At 43.1% G+C, this 18,122-nt stretch overlaps 1 protein-coding gene across 1 annotated transcript; it reads left to right on the top strand.

The window, feature by feature from the left end:
• Positions 1-73: 73 nt before the first annotated feature.
• On the top strand, positions 74-17,638 carry DDX3X (DEAD-box helicase 3 X-linked). The gene is made up of 17 exons (XM_027636069.1): positions 74-250; positions 2,330-2,387; positions 3,331-3,381; positions 8,445-8,568; positions 9,764-9,904; positions 9,988-10,087; positions 10,645-10,780; positions 11,179-11,264; positions 11,840-11,938; positions 12,014-12,174; positions 12,340-12,484; positions 12,596-12,740; positions 13,051-13,232; positions 13,326-13,443; positions 13,791-13,947; positions 14,658-14,785; positions 15,105-17,638. Exons 1-17 carry the CDS (start codon positions 206-208, stop codon positions 15,185-15,187), a joined length of 1,959 nt encoding a protein of 652 aa, XP_027491870.1. The 5' UTR covers positions 74-205; the 3' UTR covers positions 15,188-17,638.
• Positions 17,639-18,122: the final 484 nt, after the last annotated feature.

Below are 18,122 nucleotides of genomic sequence, written 5' to 3'. Positions count from 1 at the left end.
GGTCGCGTGCGCTCTGAGGTCAGCGCGCGCGCAGCGCGGCGCGCGGGGGGCGGGGCCTATATAAAGGGCGGGCCGGCGGTGGGGGGGGCTCAGTCAGGGCAGCGATTCGTGGCGGAACCAGCGATATCGGCGGCAGCGACATCCCGGCCCGGCGCATCCCAATTCTCGAGGCGGAGCGGGACGAGCCCGAGACCGATCTCTCGTTATGAGTCATGTGGCTGTGGAAAATGCCCTCAGTCTAGACCAGCAGGTGAGCAGGGAACCAGAGAGCGGAAAGGCCGCTCCGTTACCCGGAGAGTGCGCGTGGCGGAAGCTCCGCGGGCGGCGGTGGCGGGAGGAGGCGGTCGGGATCCCTCGCGCGGGGGCTCCGCTCCTCGGTCCCCGGCGGGCGCGTCGCGAGTCCCCCCCGGTAATCCCACCTCGCCCCCCCCCCATCGCGGCCTGTTGTGGCGCACTCGGTCGTTGCGCAGTTCCCGCCGTGCCGAGGCCCCGCGCCGGGCCGGGCTCCCCCCGCGGCAGTGCGTTGTCCCCGCGGCCCGGGAGGCGTTGCGGGGCGTGCGGGGCCGGTCGGTGCCGCCTGGCCTGGCCCCGGCTCCGCTCGGGCCCCGCGGCCCCCGCGCCGCGCTCGGACCCGCTTTGTGTGGGAGCGCCGGGAGCAGCAGCGGCCCCTGGAGGCCGCGCCGGGAACTGCAGCGGGGGGGAGGAGGAGGAGGAGGAAGGGGCGGTCAATGGCCGCCATTGTGCGGGGCGGAGGAAGGGGGCACACACACACCCCCACCCCACACACACGGCGCTTTGTGTGACGCCCCTTCCCCGGGTTGGGGGGGCGGCGCTGGCAGCCTCCTTTGTTCGCGCTCCGGTGCCGTCGGGCCGCGGTGACGCATTTGGGCCTGGAGTCGTGTTTTTCCGCACCCTCCTTTTTTTTTTTTTTTTTTTTTTTTTTAATTTATATTTTTCTCCCTTCTCATTCCTACGCTCCCCCTCCCCCGCGCTGGGCGGGACCGATGGTTATCTAACCCCGCGGGGGCAGGAAGAGCCCCATCTGCCGCGGCCGGGCAGCCCTCGCCCTGCTCCGCTCCGGCGAAGTAGGTCACGGAGACGGTCCTTCCCTCCCTCTCTCCCGGCTCCCCCCCCGCTTCCCCCCTCCCGCCTCACACGTGACGGGCGCCGGCAGCAGGATTAGCTGCTCCCGCTGCGCCGGGAATCCAGCCCGCAGTGCCGCACTGAGATGGCGCCGGGGCTGCGCCAGCGCCGCCGGGACGGTGTTACCCCACACGCCGGGAATCCAGCGCCGGGAGATTCGCCCATCGCCTCTCGTGACGCTTTTACCTTCTGAAGAGCCTTTGTTTTTGTTTGCTTTTAGAATAAGAATCATCCTTGACCCCCGCGTTGATGCTTCTATCAGCTGAAGTGATATTTTTTTTTAAGCGTTGGGTTTAAAGAGGGTGTTAAGAGGCCACCCGTGCGAGAATTTTTAACGGTCTGTCTCTAATAGCAGCACCCGCAGCTTTTGATTCATTCGTGTTGGAAGATGCTTCTGTGCAGTTGGTCTTAAGTAAAATCCAATTGTATATAAACACGCCTTATTTTTCCCCGGATAAGTATATAAGCTGTAATAAGCTGGTTCTTCAGCTTTACCAGTTCACTGCTTTCTAAAATGAGTCCATACTGCACTGGACTTAAAACCTCTGACACACCGGCACTCAACACCTTTTGGAAGACTTTACTGTGAGGCTGAAGGGCTTTTTTAAAAAAAACAAACAAACAAACAAAAACACAAAAAAACCCCAAACAAAGCAAAAGTATTTTCTGAAGTAATTCTAGGAAGACATCACCTCATGTTTTGTGAGCAATAGCTGCCTCGAACACGGAGACTACAATCTCTTTGTAGTGTTATTGCACGTAAAAGAATATAAGTCTCTGCAAGTACAATGCCTGACTGAATTGGTATTATTTGGGCTGGAGTCCCTATAGAAAAAATAGCCATTGATCTTAATCAGAGTATGTTTGAGTGACCTGAAAGACTATTTAAAATGCCTGTTTAGCTGCATGGAGTGTGAAGCAGAAGTCTGTGGTAGTGATTTGGTGGGTGTGAGAACTCTTTTGGCCTTGTTGCCCTTTGGTGTGTGTTCCTTGGTGGATATGAAGACCTTTAAAGACGATACAACCCGAGTACTGACTGTCAGGAGATGTAACTGGCACTGTGTAAACAAATTTCTTTGCAGCCACAGTTTGTGGGAACACTGATTGGTTTTGGTAAGCAAAAGGGGTTTTTTTTGTATCTTAGGTTTGTCATATAACGTCTTGATATTTGTTTTATTTCTTATAGTTTTCTGGTCTAGACTTGAATTCCTCAGACTCTCAGAGTGAAGGAAGCTCTACAAGCAGTAAGTACATGCAAATTCTCAAGCTTACAAACACAGTTTTAGAAATAAGGGGTTTGTAGCTGTGAAAAACAAATTTTAAAGCAAAATTTACAGAGGCCGATGGGGGAAATTAAAAAGATTGCCAGTTAAGTGTACATTGGAAACACTGTGTGTTTCAGATAGGACCACTTCATTTAGCATGATACAGCATGTGTACATTTCTGAAATACTTAAAAGAACTTAGTGTTCCAGTTTAATCTCAGATTTTCAGTTGCCTCTAAACTGGGACTGCAAGTTGTAGTAGTAATGTGGTGATCTGTCTACTCAAAACATCCAGGGGGAGTAGGAATAACTCCACCGATCTTGATTCATTAAGTAGAAACTGATGTTAAAGGCTTAAGTGCTTAAAGAAGAGGGAGGGAGTCTTCCAGGAATTCACATTCAGCTTGTGCCTGGTACATTCTGATTCACTTTACTTAGCAGACAGATGCTTCTGGATTTAAATGAGGAATGCTATTCAGAGGCAATTAGGTGTGGCTTCTGGTTTGATCTGAGCTGAACTGATGGGGATGGTGGAATTTAAGGGCAGGGACTGCGAGTGCCAGTACTTAAATGTCACAGTGAAAATCTTCAGCTGTTCAAGTATCTGGAACCAGATTAAGCCTTAATGAGTTCTGGGAAGTTGGGCTTTGTAGATGCTAACACCCATAAATGTGTGTGACTTGGTCAGAGAAATAGCAAGACATCTGTGCCTTAAAAGCAGCTGCTTAAATGAATGTGCAGTAACTTAATCTTCAGCTCTGAGAGAATGATACCAAAGTGCTGTGTTGAAGGACTCCTATTCAGAGATGCTGCAAGAGGTCTCAAGGCAGATATTTTTACTAAGCAAAAACTGTTGTTGACTAGCATTTCAAAATGTGCTAACACCACAGTCCTGTAACACTGCCTTTCTTTTGTCCTTTAGAAGGCCGATACATTCCTCCTCACTTGCGGAACAGGGAAGCTTCAAAACAGGGTATGTATCAGAAACACAGTGGCAACACTTTTAACTGGTTCTTGGCCTTCTGAATCTGTAGGAGCAGCCTGCACAGGCTCAGACAGTGCTGCTGAAGGTGATTATACAGACTGCTTGACTGTCCTGTGCAGAACATGGCAACTTGATCTTCTGCTTTCAGTGTGCTGTTCTTGGTCCCTTCGCCAGGTTATGTTCTAAGCTCATGATAACTGACAAAATGCTATTTATATCTCTTTAACAGTTAACCGTGGCTGAACTAAGATGGAGTGTCCCATCTTAACTTGATGAGCCATTTAATCTTGAGTGTCAGTCTGAATAGATTTTGTGAGTGCCAATTCTTCTGCAAGTGACCGTGACTTGGAACTTGTAATCAGTTGTTTAATATGAACAAACAGCACAGTTTCACTTGGTAAATGGATCTTTTACACAAAGACATGTTGTCCTTGTTTAGCTTCCTGCAGTTTTTATGGAAGCCCCCAGGAGTACTTGCAGAAGGAAATGCAGGATGTTGGTGAAAGCAACGCCAAGTACGGGACCTATTTTGGTCACGTGTTTACAAAGGGGTTTATACTGAGGAGCAGCCTTTTTATCTTCCACTTGAATCTTTAAACAGAGCATGATACAGAAGAAAAATTTAATGGAAGGCTTCAGGGAAGTAAATCCTGACCTCTCTGTGTAAGATACCAAGAGGGCAGGTGTTGAGGGCAGGTGTTGCATGCAGCACGTGTTGTCATCGTGTCTGGTGACTTGTGTGGATGTGAGAGAAACATTTAACACGTAATCACATACTGGGATGCAGCAGCTAAAACACTTTCTGCAGTCCTACAACCTAAAGGGTTGCTGTTGATTGCTGTTTCATAGCATGGGAGGACTTGGAGCTGACCTATTTCTAAAGCAATGAACTTTCACAGATTCTTTTCAATACTGCAAGAGGACAACTTCCCTTAGGAGTGGGTGGGAGGGTAATACTGAAAAAACTGCTGATAAATCCCACAGTGCTTCTGAAGCTATGTTCCTTTAAATCAGAGTAGTTGAAAAATGCTCCATTCTAGTCTTACACCATTTGAAGAAACAGATCAGTCTGTTTTTGTCTTTTGTATGTGCCCGAGCTAGTGGGTTTTTTTTATTACGTATAAGAAGCATGACCTGAAGCATCATATGATGGTACAGCCTTTTGTGAGAGCTGAATGTTTTGGGAAAAGTAAAGAGAATGGTGGGCAACAAATTCAGTACTCTTGAAGTTCCCAATCACATTGACCTCAAATCCAACCAGTCTTTGAAGAAACTGCCTGATAAAGCCCAGAGGAATGTGCAGTTTCTCAAAAGGAGGAAACAGCTTTAAGTTGGTTTGTGAATATTTGCTGTCATATAGATTTCTTTATGTGGTGATTTGTACCAGACTCCAGTTTGTTTTGTGGGTATTAGTTAATCCTGAGTTCCTGTCATGACCTGTTCTGTATAGGTCTGTCAGTGTCTCTTTTGTGCAAGACCAGAGTTCAGACACTGAATTGTATTGTGTGGTCATGGGGACCACATGAAGTCCCACTCTGGGGACTTCAGACTTCACCCTTGCAAAAATGTAAACAAGTCATGAGACTTAAATTTGACATGTGTCTTGTTCAGTTAATAAAACTTTGGCTGCCAACTTTCCTTGGTAAACGATGAAAAATTGCCTTTAAACCTGGCTGAGCGTTGTATCGCTGATCTCATGACAAGGTTCATGATTGCTGAATGGAAAAGCTGCAGTTCCAGTTCAGGAAGCTAAGAGAGCATATAAGTTGGGAGTTGTAAAGCTGAGCTATTTTGTAGAGTGGGTTGAAGTCTGTTACACAGTTGTACTTTGATAAAAGTAATGTTTGCTTCTGTTATTTACACTAAATCAAGGACAGTTTTCTTAGGCTGCATCAAAGCTGTTCTGTATTTTGGCTGCTCCTTGGAATTTTTAACAGCAGATTTTTCAGAATGTAGACATTACAAGCCAGAGGCAAAAAACCACTTGTGTGATAGTGTTTGATTGTTCAACAAACTCTTGATGCAGCCTTACAAGGGTAGTAACCTGATAAAATTTTTATTGATACAAAAGTTAAAGTACTTTAATATTAGTGCTTATATACTGCTACTACAGCAGAACTGTATTTCAGTAATCCAGTACAGTTGTCTTGCTCACATACCACAACTGTACATACTTCTGTGAAAGTGTCAAATAACTACTACTGCGTTCAAAACTTTAAAAAAAAGTTTCTTTCCTGTGTGGTGGTGTTTACACATGCTCTGGAAACAAAGAGTGTGTGCACTCTGTAGCTGATGATGGGATAGTAATTCACAGGCACAATTGAAGTTGCACAATGGCCTTACTCACATTTAAATAGGAAGTTGCTTAAGGCAGTGGACTTAAAAAAAATAGCTGTAGTTTGTGTTCACAAAGGGCAGAACATCTTCGGGATTCCAGTATTGACAAGAAGTGCTTTCTTCAGCTGACTCCTTCCATTCACCTGCAGATCTGACCTGTTCTAATACTAATCTGTTGGCTTTGTAAATGGGGAACAAGGCAATACAGAACTGCAGGAAATAACAATCTGCATAAAAATAATGTCCTTAGGTTATGTAATGGCGTTTTTCAGCTGTTGAAACTCAATATGCAGGGCTGCCTGGTCTACAGTGTCTTGCTTCCATGAGCTCAACTTGATACTAGTAAAGCTTGTTGTCGTGTTATTCTTCTGTTAAACTTCCTGGAAGCTGCTCTTGGATATTTAAAGTCTAATCTGATCTATAGCAGATCAAAGAGTAGATGTTGGAACTCGTCTTAAAGGTCTCATGCAACGTGAAGTATTCTATGACTCTGTTTCTCCCAGTTTCAAAAAACTGAGGATTGGCTGCTGCACATGGAAGCTTTTCAAGTCAGCTGGCAGTAACTTGTGTGAGAGTGTTAGGAAATAAGAATTAAAATGCTGGTTGAGGGAGAAGCATTGACAACTGTAACATTGTTCATAGGCGTAAGAACTACAAAATTGCTCTGGAAGTTGATGAACTTAGTGAATTCCAAACTTAACCCTTTTGGTGAGAACTATGTACTAGATGGAATTAGATGGATTTTTACTTACAAAACAAAAAAGCCTTGACATTTTAAGGAATTTTCTGATGATTCTTGCATGGTCTTGTAATCATTCTCTTCGCTTTACAACGATGTCTGTTACAGGCATTTATGTCTGATTTTTACATCTTAGGCCATTTATGTCTGATTTTAGTTTGCCATGTGGTGTTCTAAATCCTGACTGTGTTCTGCCAGCCAGTTACTTAGAATTGACTTGTATGGCCTGGACCTCTTCTATGCTGATGGGAATGCCAATCTAAAAGGTGAACTGGTAAAGCAGGGAATATATATTTATTTGGTCTAAAAATTGCTGCACTGCCTTAAAGAAAACTATGACAAGTTAACAGCTTCAGAAATGGGTGCAGTAACAAGCTGGGTGAGTAAGCTTACTTTAAAGGCTCTTTGGAGTATAAAATTTTCACTCCTTTTTGGAACTTTTCAGGCTTGGTAGATGATCTTTAGTACAGGGTCAGCCCAGCTTTTTCACTTTTGAGAAATTAGATATGTATATTCCTGAAGATGGCTCTGTCAGTTCCACTGCTGCTGGATCTCTTGGCAGGATGACATACCCTCACATACCCCAACATTTGTAGTGTGGTTTGAAAGTTACTACTAATAAAAGGATTCAGATGCCTTCTAAACTAAAATAACTTTCTTGAGTGTTTAAGAAGTGATTATGGTATTCCTGATGTTCTGTCAGTAGTCTCTCTGTGTGAAGTTAATAATAATAATAATAATGGATTATTTTTGCTGTCCGTTTTAGTTATCCAGACAAATTAATTACAGTTATCACACTTGTTTTTAAAAGTTCCGTTGTGACCAGTGCATTTCTGGATTCTGGAGAGTAGAACTTCTTGTTTTTAAAAAAAGTGGGGGGAAGAGAAATAAAACTCTAAATTTTCGAGAACATCTGAAAAAGTAGGGTAATTGTGGTAGCAGAGCTTTTTTCCAAGAGACTGGGGCCTAGAACAGCCCCTTTCTTTGGAATAATTTTGTTCTGTGGTTGCTTTTATTGTCTGATGAATAGGTCTTGCCTGGTTTTGTGTTGTGGAGCTGGCAAAGCATGTGCACTTACAGGGGTGACATTATTTGTTTATCTGTTCCATTATTTCACTTGCTCTCTGGTGGAATCCTGTAGCTGAGACTGGTTGGGTCATGTTTTCAAACTTGGGAAGGTTGGACCTCTGAAACAGAATTTGTAGTTTTTTAGTTCAGTATCAGAGTGGTGTTTAATGATTCCTGTTTCTGCTGCCTCACAGCCCCCGGTAGCTGAATAAAGGCTTTTTACTTAATGGTGTTGGCAAACAGAAGTACTTTGTATTCTTTCTTTCTGTGAGTTAAGGTGACTAAGTAGGTGCCTTCTGTGGGCAGGCGGAAAAACGTGGTGGAAAGGTCCAGTGTGGTTAATTTGTTGTGAAGAGCTCCATATACCTTATTTACACATGCTGCTGTTACTTTGTTTTACTCTGTGTAGATCATATTGCTTTGTGTACTTACAGTGGGATAAAACATTGTAACTTCTGATGTATTTCTAATGCAAGGGTCATACCATTTGTTGATCTCCACTGGAGGCCTTGTTAACCTCCAAAAATTAGAGACATAGTCAAGAATTTCTGTCGGCTAGAGAATGTAGATGAGGCTTGGCAAGACTTAGTGCCTTAATTTTTCTTCTGATACCCATCTTGCCAGAGTAGGCAAATTAATTACTAGTACTAAGGCATGTGCAAATTTTAAAAAAAAAAACAAACATACTTGTCCATGAGTGAAGGACTTTCAGCAAGTTCTAATGGGTGATGAGAAACGCTTAGAGTCCCTTGTTGAGCAAGCCTTAACATCCATACCCCATAACTTCCCTTCTTGAGGGACTTCAGTCCTGTAGAGCTTCCACTGAAGATGTCCTGGACAGAACTTGTATTTTCTCATAAAAACCTGGTCTGTGTAATGTGTGGCTAAAATAGTCTTTCCCCTGTAGGGTTTGACAGTGGTGGCTGGAGTTCCCGACGGGACAAGGATGCGTACAGCAGCTTCGGAGCACGGTCCGACCGCGACGCAAAGTCAAGCTTCTTTGACCGTGGAACTGGGTCAAGAGGAGGAAGGCAAGTACTTCTGCGTCTGGGTGGTGCATAGGAAGTCTGTCTCAGTTCTAGTGCTGCACATGTAATCTTGGTGTCAAAATTAGAGTCTAGGTGTGAATAACACGATAAGGTAGGAGGAGCCTGGGAGGGGAGGTGAGAGGGAGAGAACCTTGCCTTTAAAGCTACATGATTTCAAGGATGGGCAACTTGCATGTGTTGAAAAATGTGCCCTGTAGTCTGCCACCAGCCACTCAGTGCAGCTGTAGAAGCCAACTGACTTCAGCATTTCACCAGAAAAGTTCCAGGTGGGTGGCTACTTCCAAAAGAAGAGCTGTTGGGAGCACCACAAGACAACATCAAAATGGATTTTAATTTTTTTAATTTTAATTTCAGTATTTTTTTTCTTGTTTAAAAAGTGTAGTTAATAAAACTGGGTGAGACTCTTGCAGGTTCTCTGCCTTACTTGATCAGTCTTACACACATCATGCGTTGTATGCACAAGTGTGGTGAGAGTGACCTTTATCGACTAGTAAAGCTGACGTTAGTCCTGTATCCAGACTTTTCTCAAACATGGTTTACCAGGCCTAAAACTAAACAGTTGAGGTAAGGACTTCTTCCACCTTCTTTCCGAGTCAGTAATCCAGGTGAGCTCCCTCTTTATGAAATAATTATGTGACATGTAATTGAGGTATTTAGTCACATGTGTGGTGGGGGAATAAAGGAACAAATTGCAGCACTTCAAAGTTTTGTCTGGACATGGGAAACCTGTGTAAAATGAGGCAGAGGAAGGGGTGGGGGGAGTTTGAAATAATGCTTCTCAGGAGGTTTAAGCAGAGCTCCCTGAAAAAGAAAATGTCAAGGACTGAGCAACTTGGCATTGCAGCTCTACTGGCAGATGACTGATTGTTTGCATTTGTTACGCTTAACCAAATAAAACTGGTGATAACAAGGTTCACTGTGTTAAGCCAAACTGAACCCTGAAGTCACAACAAACTCTCCTGTCTGGTGCAGAATAACATGACCTAGTCTGATGGCTGGGACTAATTTCTGTTCTTAGGTCAAGAAGCAAGCACAGATAGTGTGATGGCTGAGTTCTTCCCCGATGGTGTGTGTAATACACAGAGCATACACTGCTGCGTTGTTACAGCTTTGATTTTTGCATGTTGAAAAACCCCTGTGCCTGGGAATGGTGGCCTGATACTGTTGCTGTGTTTAGATATGAAGAGCGAGGCAGAGGGGGTGACTATGATCGGAGCGGCTTTGGAAGATTTGACCGCGGTGGGAACAGCCGCTGGTGTGACAAATCAGATGAAGATGACTGGTCAAAGCCTCTGCCCCCGAGTGAACGCCTGGAGCAGTAAGTAATGGAATAGCAGAAATTCATGTGGCAGGGGCATTGCATAATTATAGCAAGTAAAATGCTGTCTCCTCTGTTTTTAGGGAGCTCTTTTCAGGAAGCAATACTGGCATTAACTTTGAGAAATATGATGATATTCCTGTTGAAGCAACAGGCAGCAACTGTCCTCCACATATTGAGAGCGTAAGTTTTCTTAAAATCTCTTTTGTTACTGTATAATAGTGACTGTTTTGCACGTGCAACTTGATGTCTTGCTGTCCAGAGTTTATGGAGGAAAGGAAACACTGTCCTGCCTTCCTGCAGCTAAGCTGTTTTGCAGAGGAGGGTTGTATATGATGAACTAAGTCGTGGGAGAAGCTGTGGAAGCCTTTTCAGTAACACTTGCAGCTTACTTTGTGACTTGTCCTTAAACAGGGAACCTGTGAAGAAGTAGAAGTGCTTGGAGGTGCTGTTTTGGGAGCAACTGCTAAAGCATAGGCACTGTTTTGGGCTAAGCATAGTGTGCTAGTGTAGTCTGCCTTTCAAGCTTGGCTGGCTTTTTAAGAATTGCTTAGAAGGCTGGACTAAGTATCTATGTAACTCTCAGTAACCAGCTTTTGAGTATCTGTGAACTTCATAGGCAAGTTCTATAGGAAGAGCTGAAACAAAGGCTACCTTATAAATGATTTCTTAAATTGAATAATATGTTACATGGTGACTGCAGGGAAGGATCCTGATCTTACTCATTTTAAATCTTACAGTTCAGTGATGTTGACATGGGAGAAATTATAATGGGAAACATTGAGCTCACACGCTACACCCGTCCTACCCCAGTCCAGAAACATGCAATACCTATTATTAAAGAGAAGAGAGACTTAATGGCCTGTGCTCAGACAGGTAAGTTGGTAGCTCCTTGCTGCTTAGTCTCAGTAGGAGTGGGGTCTTGTATTGCTGCAGGTAAGAGGTCTATACAGTAGTGTAGCCTCCTGTTCAGTGTACAGTGAAATACCTGCAGTATTGGAAGCTTTAGTCTTGCATCTGCTTTAGATGTGACTTGACTGGGTTTACTGTGTTTGTCCTGAGAGAAATGTTCATGTCTTGAACCACATTCCCTTCAGGGTTTTTGCTGAGTGATAAGTCTTTTGTAGTTAACCTCTGCTGGCTAAGGAGTGCACTCTGGTGGTGTAGGTAGTATCCATATACTAGTGCAGATATTACTGGGAATATGCTACTGGTACAGGATTTGTGCTATATTTGACAGTAACTCCTAATAATACTGGTTTGTATTCTCTTAGGGTCTGGGAAAACAGCTGCATTTCTTCTACCAATACTGAGCCAGATATATGCAGATGGTCCAGGTGATGCCTTGAGAGCGATGAAGGCAAGTATTCAAAATACCCAGTCCTGGAAAAGCTGTGACCAGTGTGTGTTTTTGTTCTGTGTGCTGATGTTTGCTACCGAACACAAAAGGTGGTCTTAAATGTCATAATCACTGGGGATGATAGGCAAGCTTCTCAGCTTCTAGAAGAGTTTAGGTGTTTCCCTTAAAAAGTACAGGCTGTGGATTGCTTTTTTTCCTACCTAAAGAGCTGATCTGCACAACTCTCAAGAAAATTTTTTTGTCTTTGTTGTTGCATAAGCTTAAAAGACACTTCCTTTGCTTCAGGGTAGGAAGTAACAGGTTTTATGGTTATTACTTCTCTGCTGCTCAAGTTTGGGATTGCAGTGCAGGTTGTGGATAGCAGGATTGTGCAGCTGTTGTTGTACTGACCCACAGCTGTACCTTGGCTACTGTAGTAGGGCCATCTTCAGATGCAGTGCTTAAGTTGGCTCTCCACCATGCCTTTTCTTTCTTGTTAAGGCAGACTTGGTGACCTGTCTTTAATATTGCCTGTAGCAGCTGTTTGCTTTCCCCCTGTGTTTGGGGTACTCATTCCAAGTATTTTTTTCCTTCAGGAGAACGGAAGGTATGGCCGCCGTAAGCAATATCCAATCTCACTGGTCTTGGCTCCCACTAGAGAACTGGCTGTGCAGATCTATGAGGAAGCCAGAAAGGTATATGTTGGAGCTCATCATTAGAACATAGCTTAAGTAGAGTTTTCCTTGGAGCTAATTTACTTTGTTTTGTAGTTCGCATACCGCTCCAGAGTTCGCCCCTGTGTTGTGTACGGTGGTGCAGACATTGGTCAGCAGATCCGTGACTTGGAACGTGGCTGTCACTTGCTTGTAGCAACTCCAGGACGACTGGTTGATATGATGGAGAGGGGAAAGATTGGGCTGGATTTCTGCAAGTAAGTGTTGCTTGTCTGTAATATGAATGACTTCAAGAAAGGTCTAGTTAAGGACCTTAAGTTGTAGCTTTTGGATTGTCTAGTTGAGGACTGGTAACCAGTACAGACACTAGTCCACAGCTTGCAGAAAAAAGTTCTGAAGAAGCTTTTTTTATTGCTCTGTAGGTACCTAGTGCTTGATGAAGCTGACAGAATGCTTGACATGGGGTTTGAACCTCAAATTCGTCGAATTGTTGAACAAGACACTATGCCACCAAAGGGGGTTCGCCATACCATGATGTTCAGTGCTACTTTCCCCAAGGAAATCCAGGTACTGTACATATGAGTTTACATACTTCAAAAGCTCATAAGGCCAAACCCATTTTGACTCTGGAAGGGAGGCAATGTACTGATTTGATTTTTGTTTCCTTCCCTTTTTTAGATGCTTGCTCGTGACTTCCTTGATGAATACATCTTCCTGGCTGTTGGCAGAGTAGGTTCTACATCTGAGAACATCACACAGAAAGTAGTGTGGGTGGAAGAGTCAGACAAACGATCATTTCTGCTTGACCTGCTAAATGCCACAGGTAAAGGCCAACTTCAGAAAAGCCAATAAGGCAAAATTCAGATGAGGCAAATCTAATCACTCAAGTAATAACTTCTATTGATTAGGTGAATGAAAGGATATTTCCTTAACAGGCAGTGAATGTATTACACTGGCTAAATGCCAGCATTGAGTTGATGTAAGCATGTCTTAGTAAAAAATGAAGAGGGACATCCTCAGTGACTTCACCTCAAAATAAGTGAGCAGAGAATTGAAACTGCCTGTTACCAGTTGGTGGAGCCAAGTATTTGTGCCCATTTTCTTCTGCTAACCTGTGCTTTAATTGTTGTTAGGCAAAGATTCCTTGACTCTGGTGTTCGTGGAAACTAAAAAGGGGGCAGATGCTCTTGAGGACTTCCTGTACCATGAAGGATATGCCTGTACAAGTATTCACGGAGACCGTTCCCAGAGAGACAGAGAGGAAGCACTGCACCAGTTCCGCTCCGGCAAGAGCCCCATTCTTGTTGCCACAGCAGTAAGTGAAATGTACAAAACCCTGAGCATGGAAGCCTATTAACTTGGCCTGTGGAATTTTACTAAGACTTTATTTTAATCCTTTAACCACTAGGTAGCAGCAAGAGGACTGGATATCTCAAATGTAAAGCATGTCATAAACTTTGACTTGCCAAGCGACATTGAGGAGTACGTACATCGTATTGGTCGTACAGGCCGTGTAGGAAACCTTGGTAAGTATGACCTAGAATTTCTGTAGCAGAGTTGACAGGTGTAATAACATTGGCTAAGTAGCAAATTTCAACTAACTTCATGAGAGAAGCCCATGTGCTGCTTCCTGTGAGCAAAAGCTGGTTACTGCTGTCTAGCCAGTGTGGGAAGTAACCAATACCTGTGGTGGTGTTCTTATTGTCATTAAAAGGCTCTCATGCCATGTGTAAGACTGGTGTGTTCTGTGTCTGTCAGTAAGCAGTCAGGGGTTTGTGAATAGCTGTGGTGTTCTCAGACTTGGCTGTAAGGAAGTGGAGTGTGGAATGGGTTTAAGTGCTTCTGTGTAGCTAAAACTGAATGTTCACTTCAGGTCTTGCCACCTCATTCTTCAATGAGAGGAACATAAACATTACAAAGGACTTGCTTGATCTTCTTGTGGAGGCTAAGCAAGAAGTGCCATCTTGGCTGGAGAACATGGCTTATGAACAGCATCACAAAGGAGGAGGCAGCCGTGGGCGATCTAAGAGGTAACGGGCACAACGCTGGCTAAAGGTGTCTACTTGATGTATTGTGAAAGACAGCTCTGTGACTTGTTTTCAGTCTAAAAATATAGCTAGAGGAAGACAAACTAGTGCAGTATAAACTGAGTTAAGTGCCTGCGAAGGTGACAGCTCCATGTCTGTCTGGTTTTGTTCTATCAGAAGTTAACCCATAAGACTTCTCTCTTAAGCAGGCAACCAGGTACAGCTGAGGCAGAATGACATTAGCAAAAATTCCTTTAGAACTTTGTGAAAGCACTTAAAAAACACATGCAGAGATGTACCTTAAGCTGCTGTTTTCATGTTTAGGAGAAGGCGAAACAAAACAGGAAAGTCATGCTTTTCTACCCTATGAGAGATGGTCATAAATGCATCACATAAACACTAAGATAGGGTTGGACATTCTGTGGCTCAGAGATTGCATTGAATGAAACATTACCAGAACCCCATGAATTAATTCTTAGTGTAACATGCAAAGTTCAACATGATCCTGCTTGAACAGTAAATTTTCGTTTGCTGTCCTGAGTGCCCTTTCCAGGTTAGCACTGGGATGTGTATAAAGTGTGCTGAGCTCAACATTGGTACTGGCTGTTGGTAACCAGAGTGAAGAAACTGAGTACATGAATCTCAGTGTGTGCAGTGCTTAAAATGCCACTTGTTTCACTCAAGTGTTTGTGTGTTTGTGTTCCCCTCTGCAGCAGCCGATTCAGCGGAGGGTTTGGTGCCAGGGACTACCGGACGAGCAGCGGTTTTGGCAGCAGCAGCTCCAGCAGCAGCCGATCGACCAGCAGCCGCAGCGGGGGAAGTGGCAGCAGAGGGTTTGGAGGTAAGAGAAACTAGGCATGCAACGTGGAGATCTAAAATGCTTGCTGTGGAGTAAAGCTGCTGGAAGTAATGTTTAAGTACAAGGTCATCTGGTGACTGTTACGCAAAGTCTCAGCATCATCCTTAGGTCTAGGGCAGTGTAAGTTACCTGACTGATCAGTTTGGTGCTACCTACTTTACCAGCATTTTAGTTTAATGTGCATTTGACAGTACTTCTGGGTGGGTTTCTTGGATAGACAGTAGATATCTGGGCTGTTTTCTTGTGAAGGTACAAGTCTTCAGCAAGTTAATTAAGCATCACTTTCTCTTGCCTTTCATAGGTGGTGGTTATGGAGGCTTCTACAACAGTGATGGATATGGAGGAAACTATAACTCCCAGGGGGTGGACTGGTGGGGCAACTGATCTGCTTGCAGCAGATACTCCACCAAACAAGCTAATATGGAAACCACATGTAACTTAGCCAGACTATACCTTGTGTAGCTTCAAGAACTCGCAGTACATTACCAGCTGTGATTCTCCACTGAAATTTTTTTTAAGGGAGCTCAAGGTCACAAGATGGAAATAAAGGAACAAGTAGCCCTATCTTGAAGGTGGTTTTGAAGACTCTTATTGCTGTAGTCAGGATTAACTCCCCTCCCACCCATCCCCACCCAGAAACTGCATTTATGATTTTGTGACTGAGGATCATTTGTTTGTTAATGTACTGTGCCTTTAACTTTAGACAACTTTTATTTTGATGTCCTGTTGGCTCAGTAATGCTCAAGATATCAATTGTTTTGACAAAATAATAAAAATTACTGAACTTGGGCTAAAATCAAACCTTGGCACACAGGTGTGATACAACTTAAACAGGAATCACTGATTCATCCATAATATTACAAAGAAAAACTTATGCGGTAGCCTGCATTAGGGCTTTTGGTATCTGCAGATTTGAAAAATAAAACATCTTGAAGCATATCAATGCAATTAGTTTCTAATGTGGCAAAACTGTACTAAGTTAAAGTTCTGATTTGCTCACTCTATCCTGGATAGGTACTTAGAACCTGATAGCCTTTAATAAGCCATTCCAGTCATGATGAGATGATGTATGGATACATGCATACATTAAAAGCACTGTTTTTGAAGTTAATGCAAGTAAATACAGCAATTCCTTTTTCAATATTTAGGCAGATCATTAATGTGAGCTAGCCAAATGTGGGCAGAACATTACAGGGAACGTTTAAAGGTCTGATAACTTGAAATAGTTTTTAGGAGAATTCATCTATTTAGACTTTTTAAAAATGCCTGCCATAGGAAATTGAAATGGTAGAATGGCTGACCATGGCAGTGATTGGTCCTCCTTAAGGGCCTGACTGAATTTTTGGTCTAATAACGCATGCTAGTGTTGATGTTTTTTGGTCAAGAGGGTATGAACAGGAAGAATTATGCAGCAGGCTTTATTTTAATGCAGATTCACATTACTCTGTTCAAGCTGCGTGGAGATGTTAAACTGGCTTACTGTAGACTTTGTAAAATGGCTCCAGAAGAGTAACAAACAAACCTGAGATCACAGAGGTTGGAAATGTACATAAACTGCACAAGGTTTCAATTCTGCTATTAAAGTGCAGTTTTAGTCAGTTTTAGTTGCATAGGTTTCCATTGTATTTATAGTCTGTTTATGCTAAATCTGGCCAAAGATAAGTATTGTCCACCAGAAAAATGCCTCTGCCACTTGGAATTTCTGTGCTAACTTTGCGGCCAGAGCATTTAACAACTAATCTACAGTGGCATAGGAAAATGGCAAAAATCTCCTAAAGTGCAATAGATTTTTTCAAGTGTATTGTGCCTTGTTCTAAAACTTTTATTAAGTAGGTGCACTTGACAGTATTGAGGTCATTTGTTATGGTGCTATTTCAAGTCTAGGTTTAGGCCCTTGTACATTTTGCCCATAACTTTTTACAAAATACTTCTTTTATTGCACATTCAGAGAATTTTATATATGTCTTGTGTGCGTGTCCTTAACTTCCAATCTTATTTTGTCTCTTGGAGATTGAACGCAGCTTGTTTAAGGAGAAGGAAATAGATTCTAAAACTTATTTGGGACCATGGGAATGATAGCTGGGAAGAAAACTATTTGCACACGACAGATTTCTAGATACTTTTTGCTGCTAGTTTTGTGTAATATTTATTGAACATTTTTGACAAATATTTATTTTTGTAAGCCTAAAAGTGATTCTTTGAAAGTTTAAAGAAACTTGACCAAAAGACAGTACAAAAACACTGGCACTTGAATGTTGAATGTCACCGTATGCGTGAAATTATATATTTCGGGGTAGTGTGAGCTTTTAATGTTTAAGTCATATTAAACTCTTAAGTCAAATTAAGCAGACCCGGCATTGGCAGTATAGCCATAACTTTCTGATAGTAAAACAAAAATTGGCAACTTAAAATTAAACATGCCAAGGTTTTGATACACTTGTCTTAAGATATTTATGAAACACTTCTAAACACTGATGTGAAGTGTCCAGATTCTCAGATGTTTGTTGCGTGAGTTTTGTTTAGTTGTGTGGTTTTTTTTTTTCAGTGAATGTCTGGCACATTGCAATCCTCAAACATGTGGTTATCTTTGTTGTATTGGCATAATCAGTGACTTGTGCATTTTAGCAAGTTTTCTCAGCCAGCAATATTTTCAGTTCAGATACAAGGATTCAAAACAATATGCAAGAATGGATTTAAACTTGCTGAATGTGAAAATTGAACTTCAAGTCACTGTAGGTTTAGAATTGCTTATTGTATTAGTTTAGATGCTAGCACTGCATGTGCTGTGCATATTCTTGATTTTATTAAAATAAAAAAGTTGAACTGCACAGTCTACTCATTTGTGAAGCGTCACTCCTGGTTTATGAGATCTGTAGCCCCAGCAGTCCCACTCCCGTGCAGCTCTGGAAGCAGGTGACTCTAGTGTGGTGCACGTCAGCGTGGTGGCAGATGCCAGCTCAGGGTTGGAGCTGAAATACCAGCCCAAAATAACCTGGGTCCCGCAGTGCTGGGTGGTTGTGTGAGTTGAGGTGCCAGCGGAGCAGAGGTGGGACAGACAAGGAGACAACCTCCCGTCTTTTCCTACCGAGTTCGGCTGTAACAAAATCTCTGTGACCTCACACTCAGGCTTGATCCCTCAGCTGTTCAAGGTTAAGGACTTCATCTCACAGTTGTTCCTCTTGAATTGCACACAGGTGCCCTGTGGTAGTAGTAGGGAGCTGTAATTTTTGATGTCATTCCTGTTCATTGTTGCTAGGTGTTGAAAAGCTGGAATGAGGTTAAGTATTGGAATATCCAAGGGAATACAGTGGAAGGAGTA

Source organism: Corapipo altera, unplaced genomic scaffold, assembly GCF_003945725.1.
Source record: "Corapipo altera isolate COAL_440 unplaced genomic scaffold, ASM394572v1 0, whole genome shotgun sequence".
Lineage (NCBI taxonomy): Eukaryota > Metazoa > Chordata > Aves > Passeriformes > Pipridae > Corapipo > Corapipo altera.
Note: the sequence above shows the minus strand (reverse complement) of the source record. Positions and strands in the feature narration are given on the sequence as shown.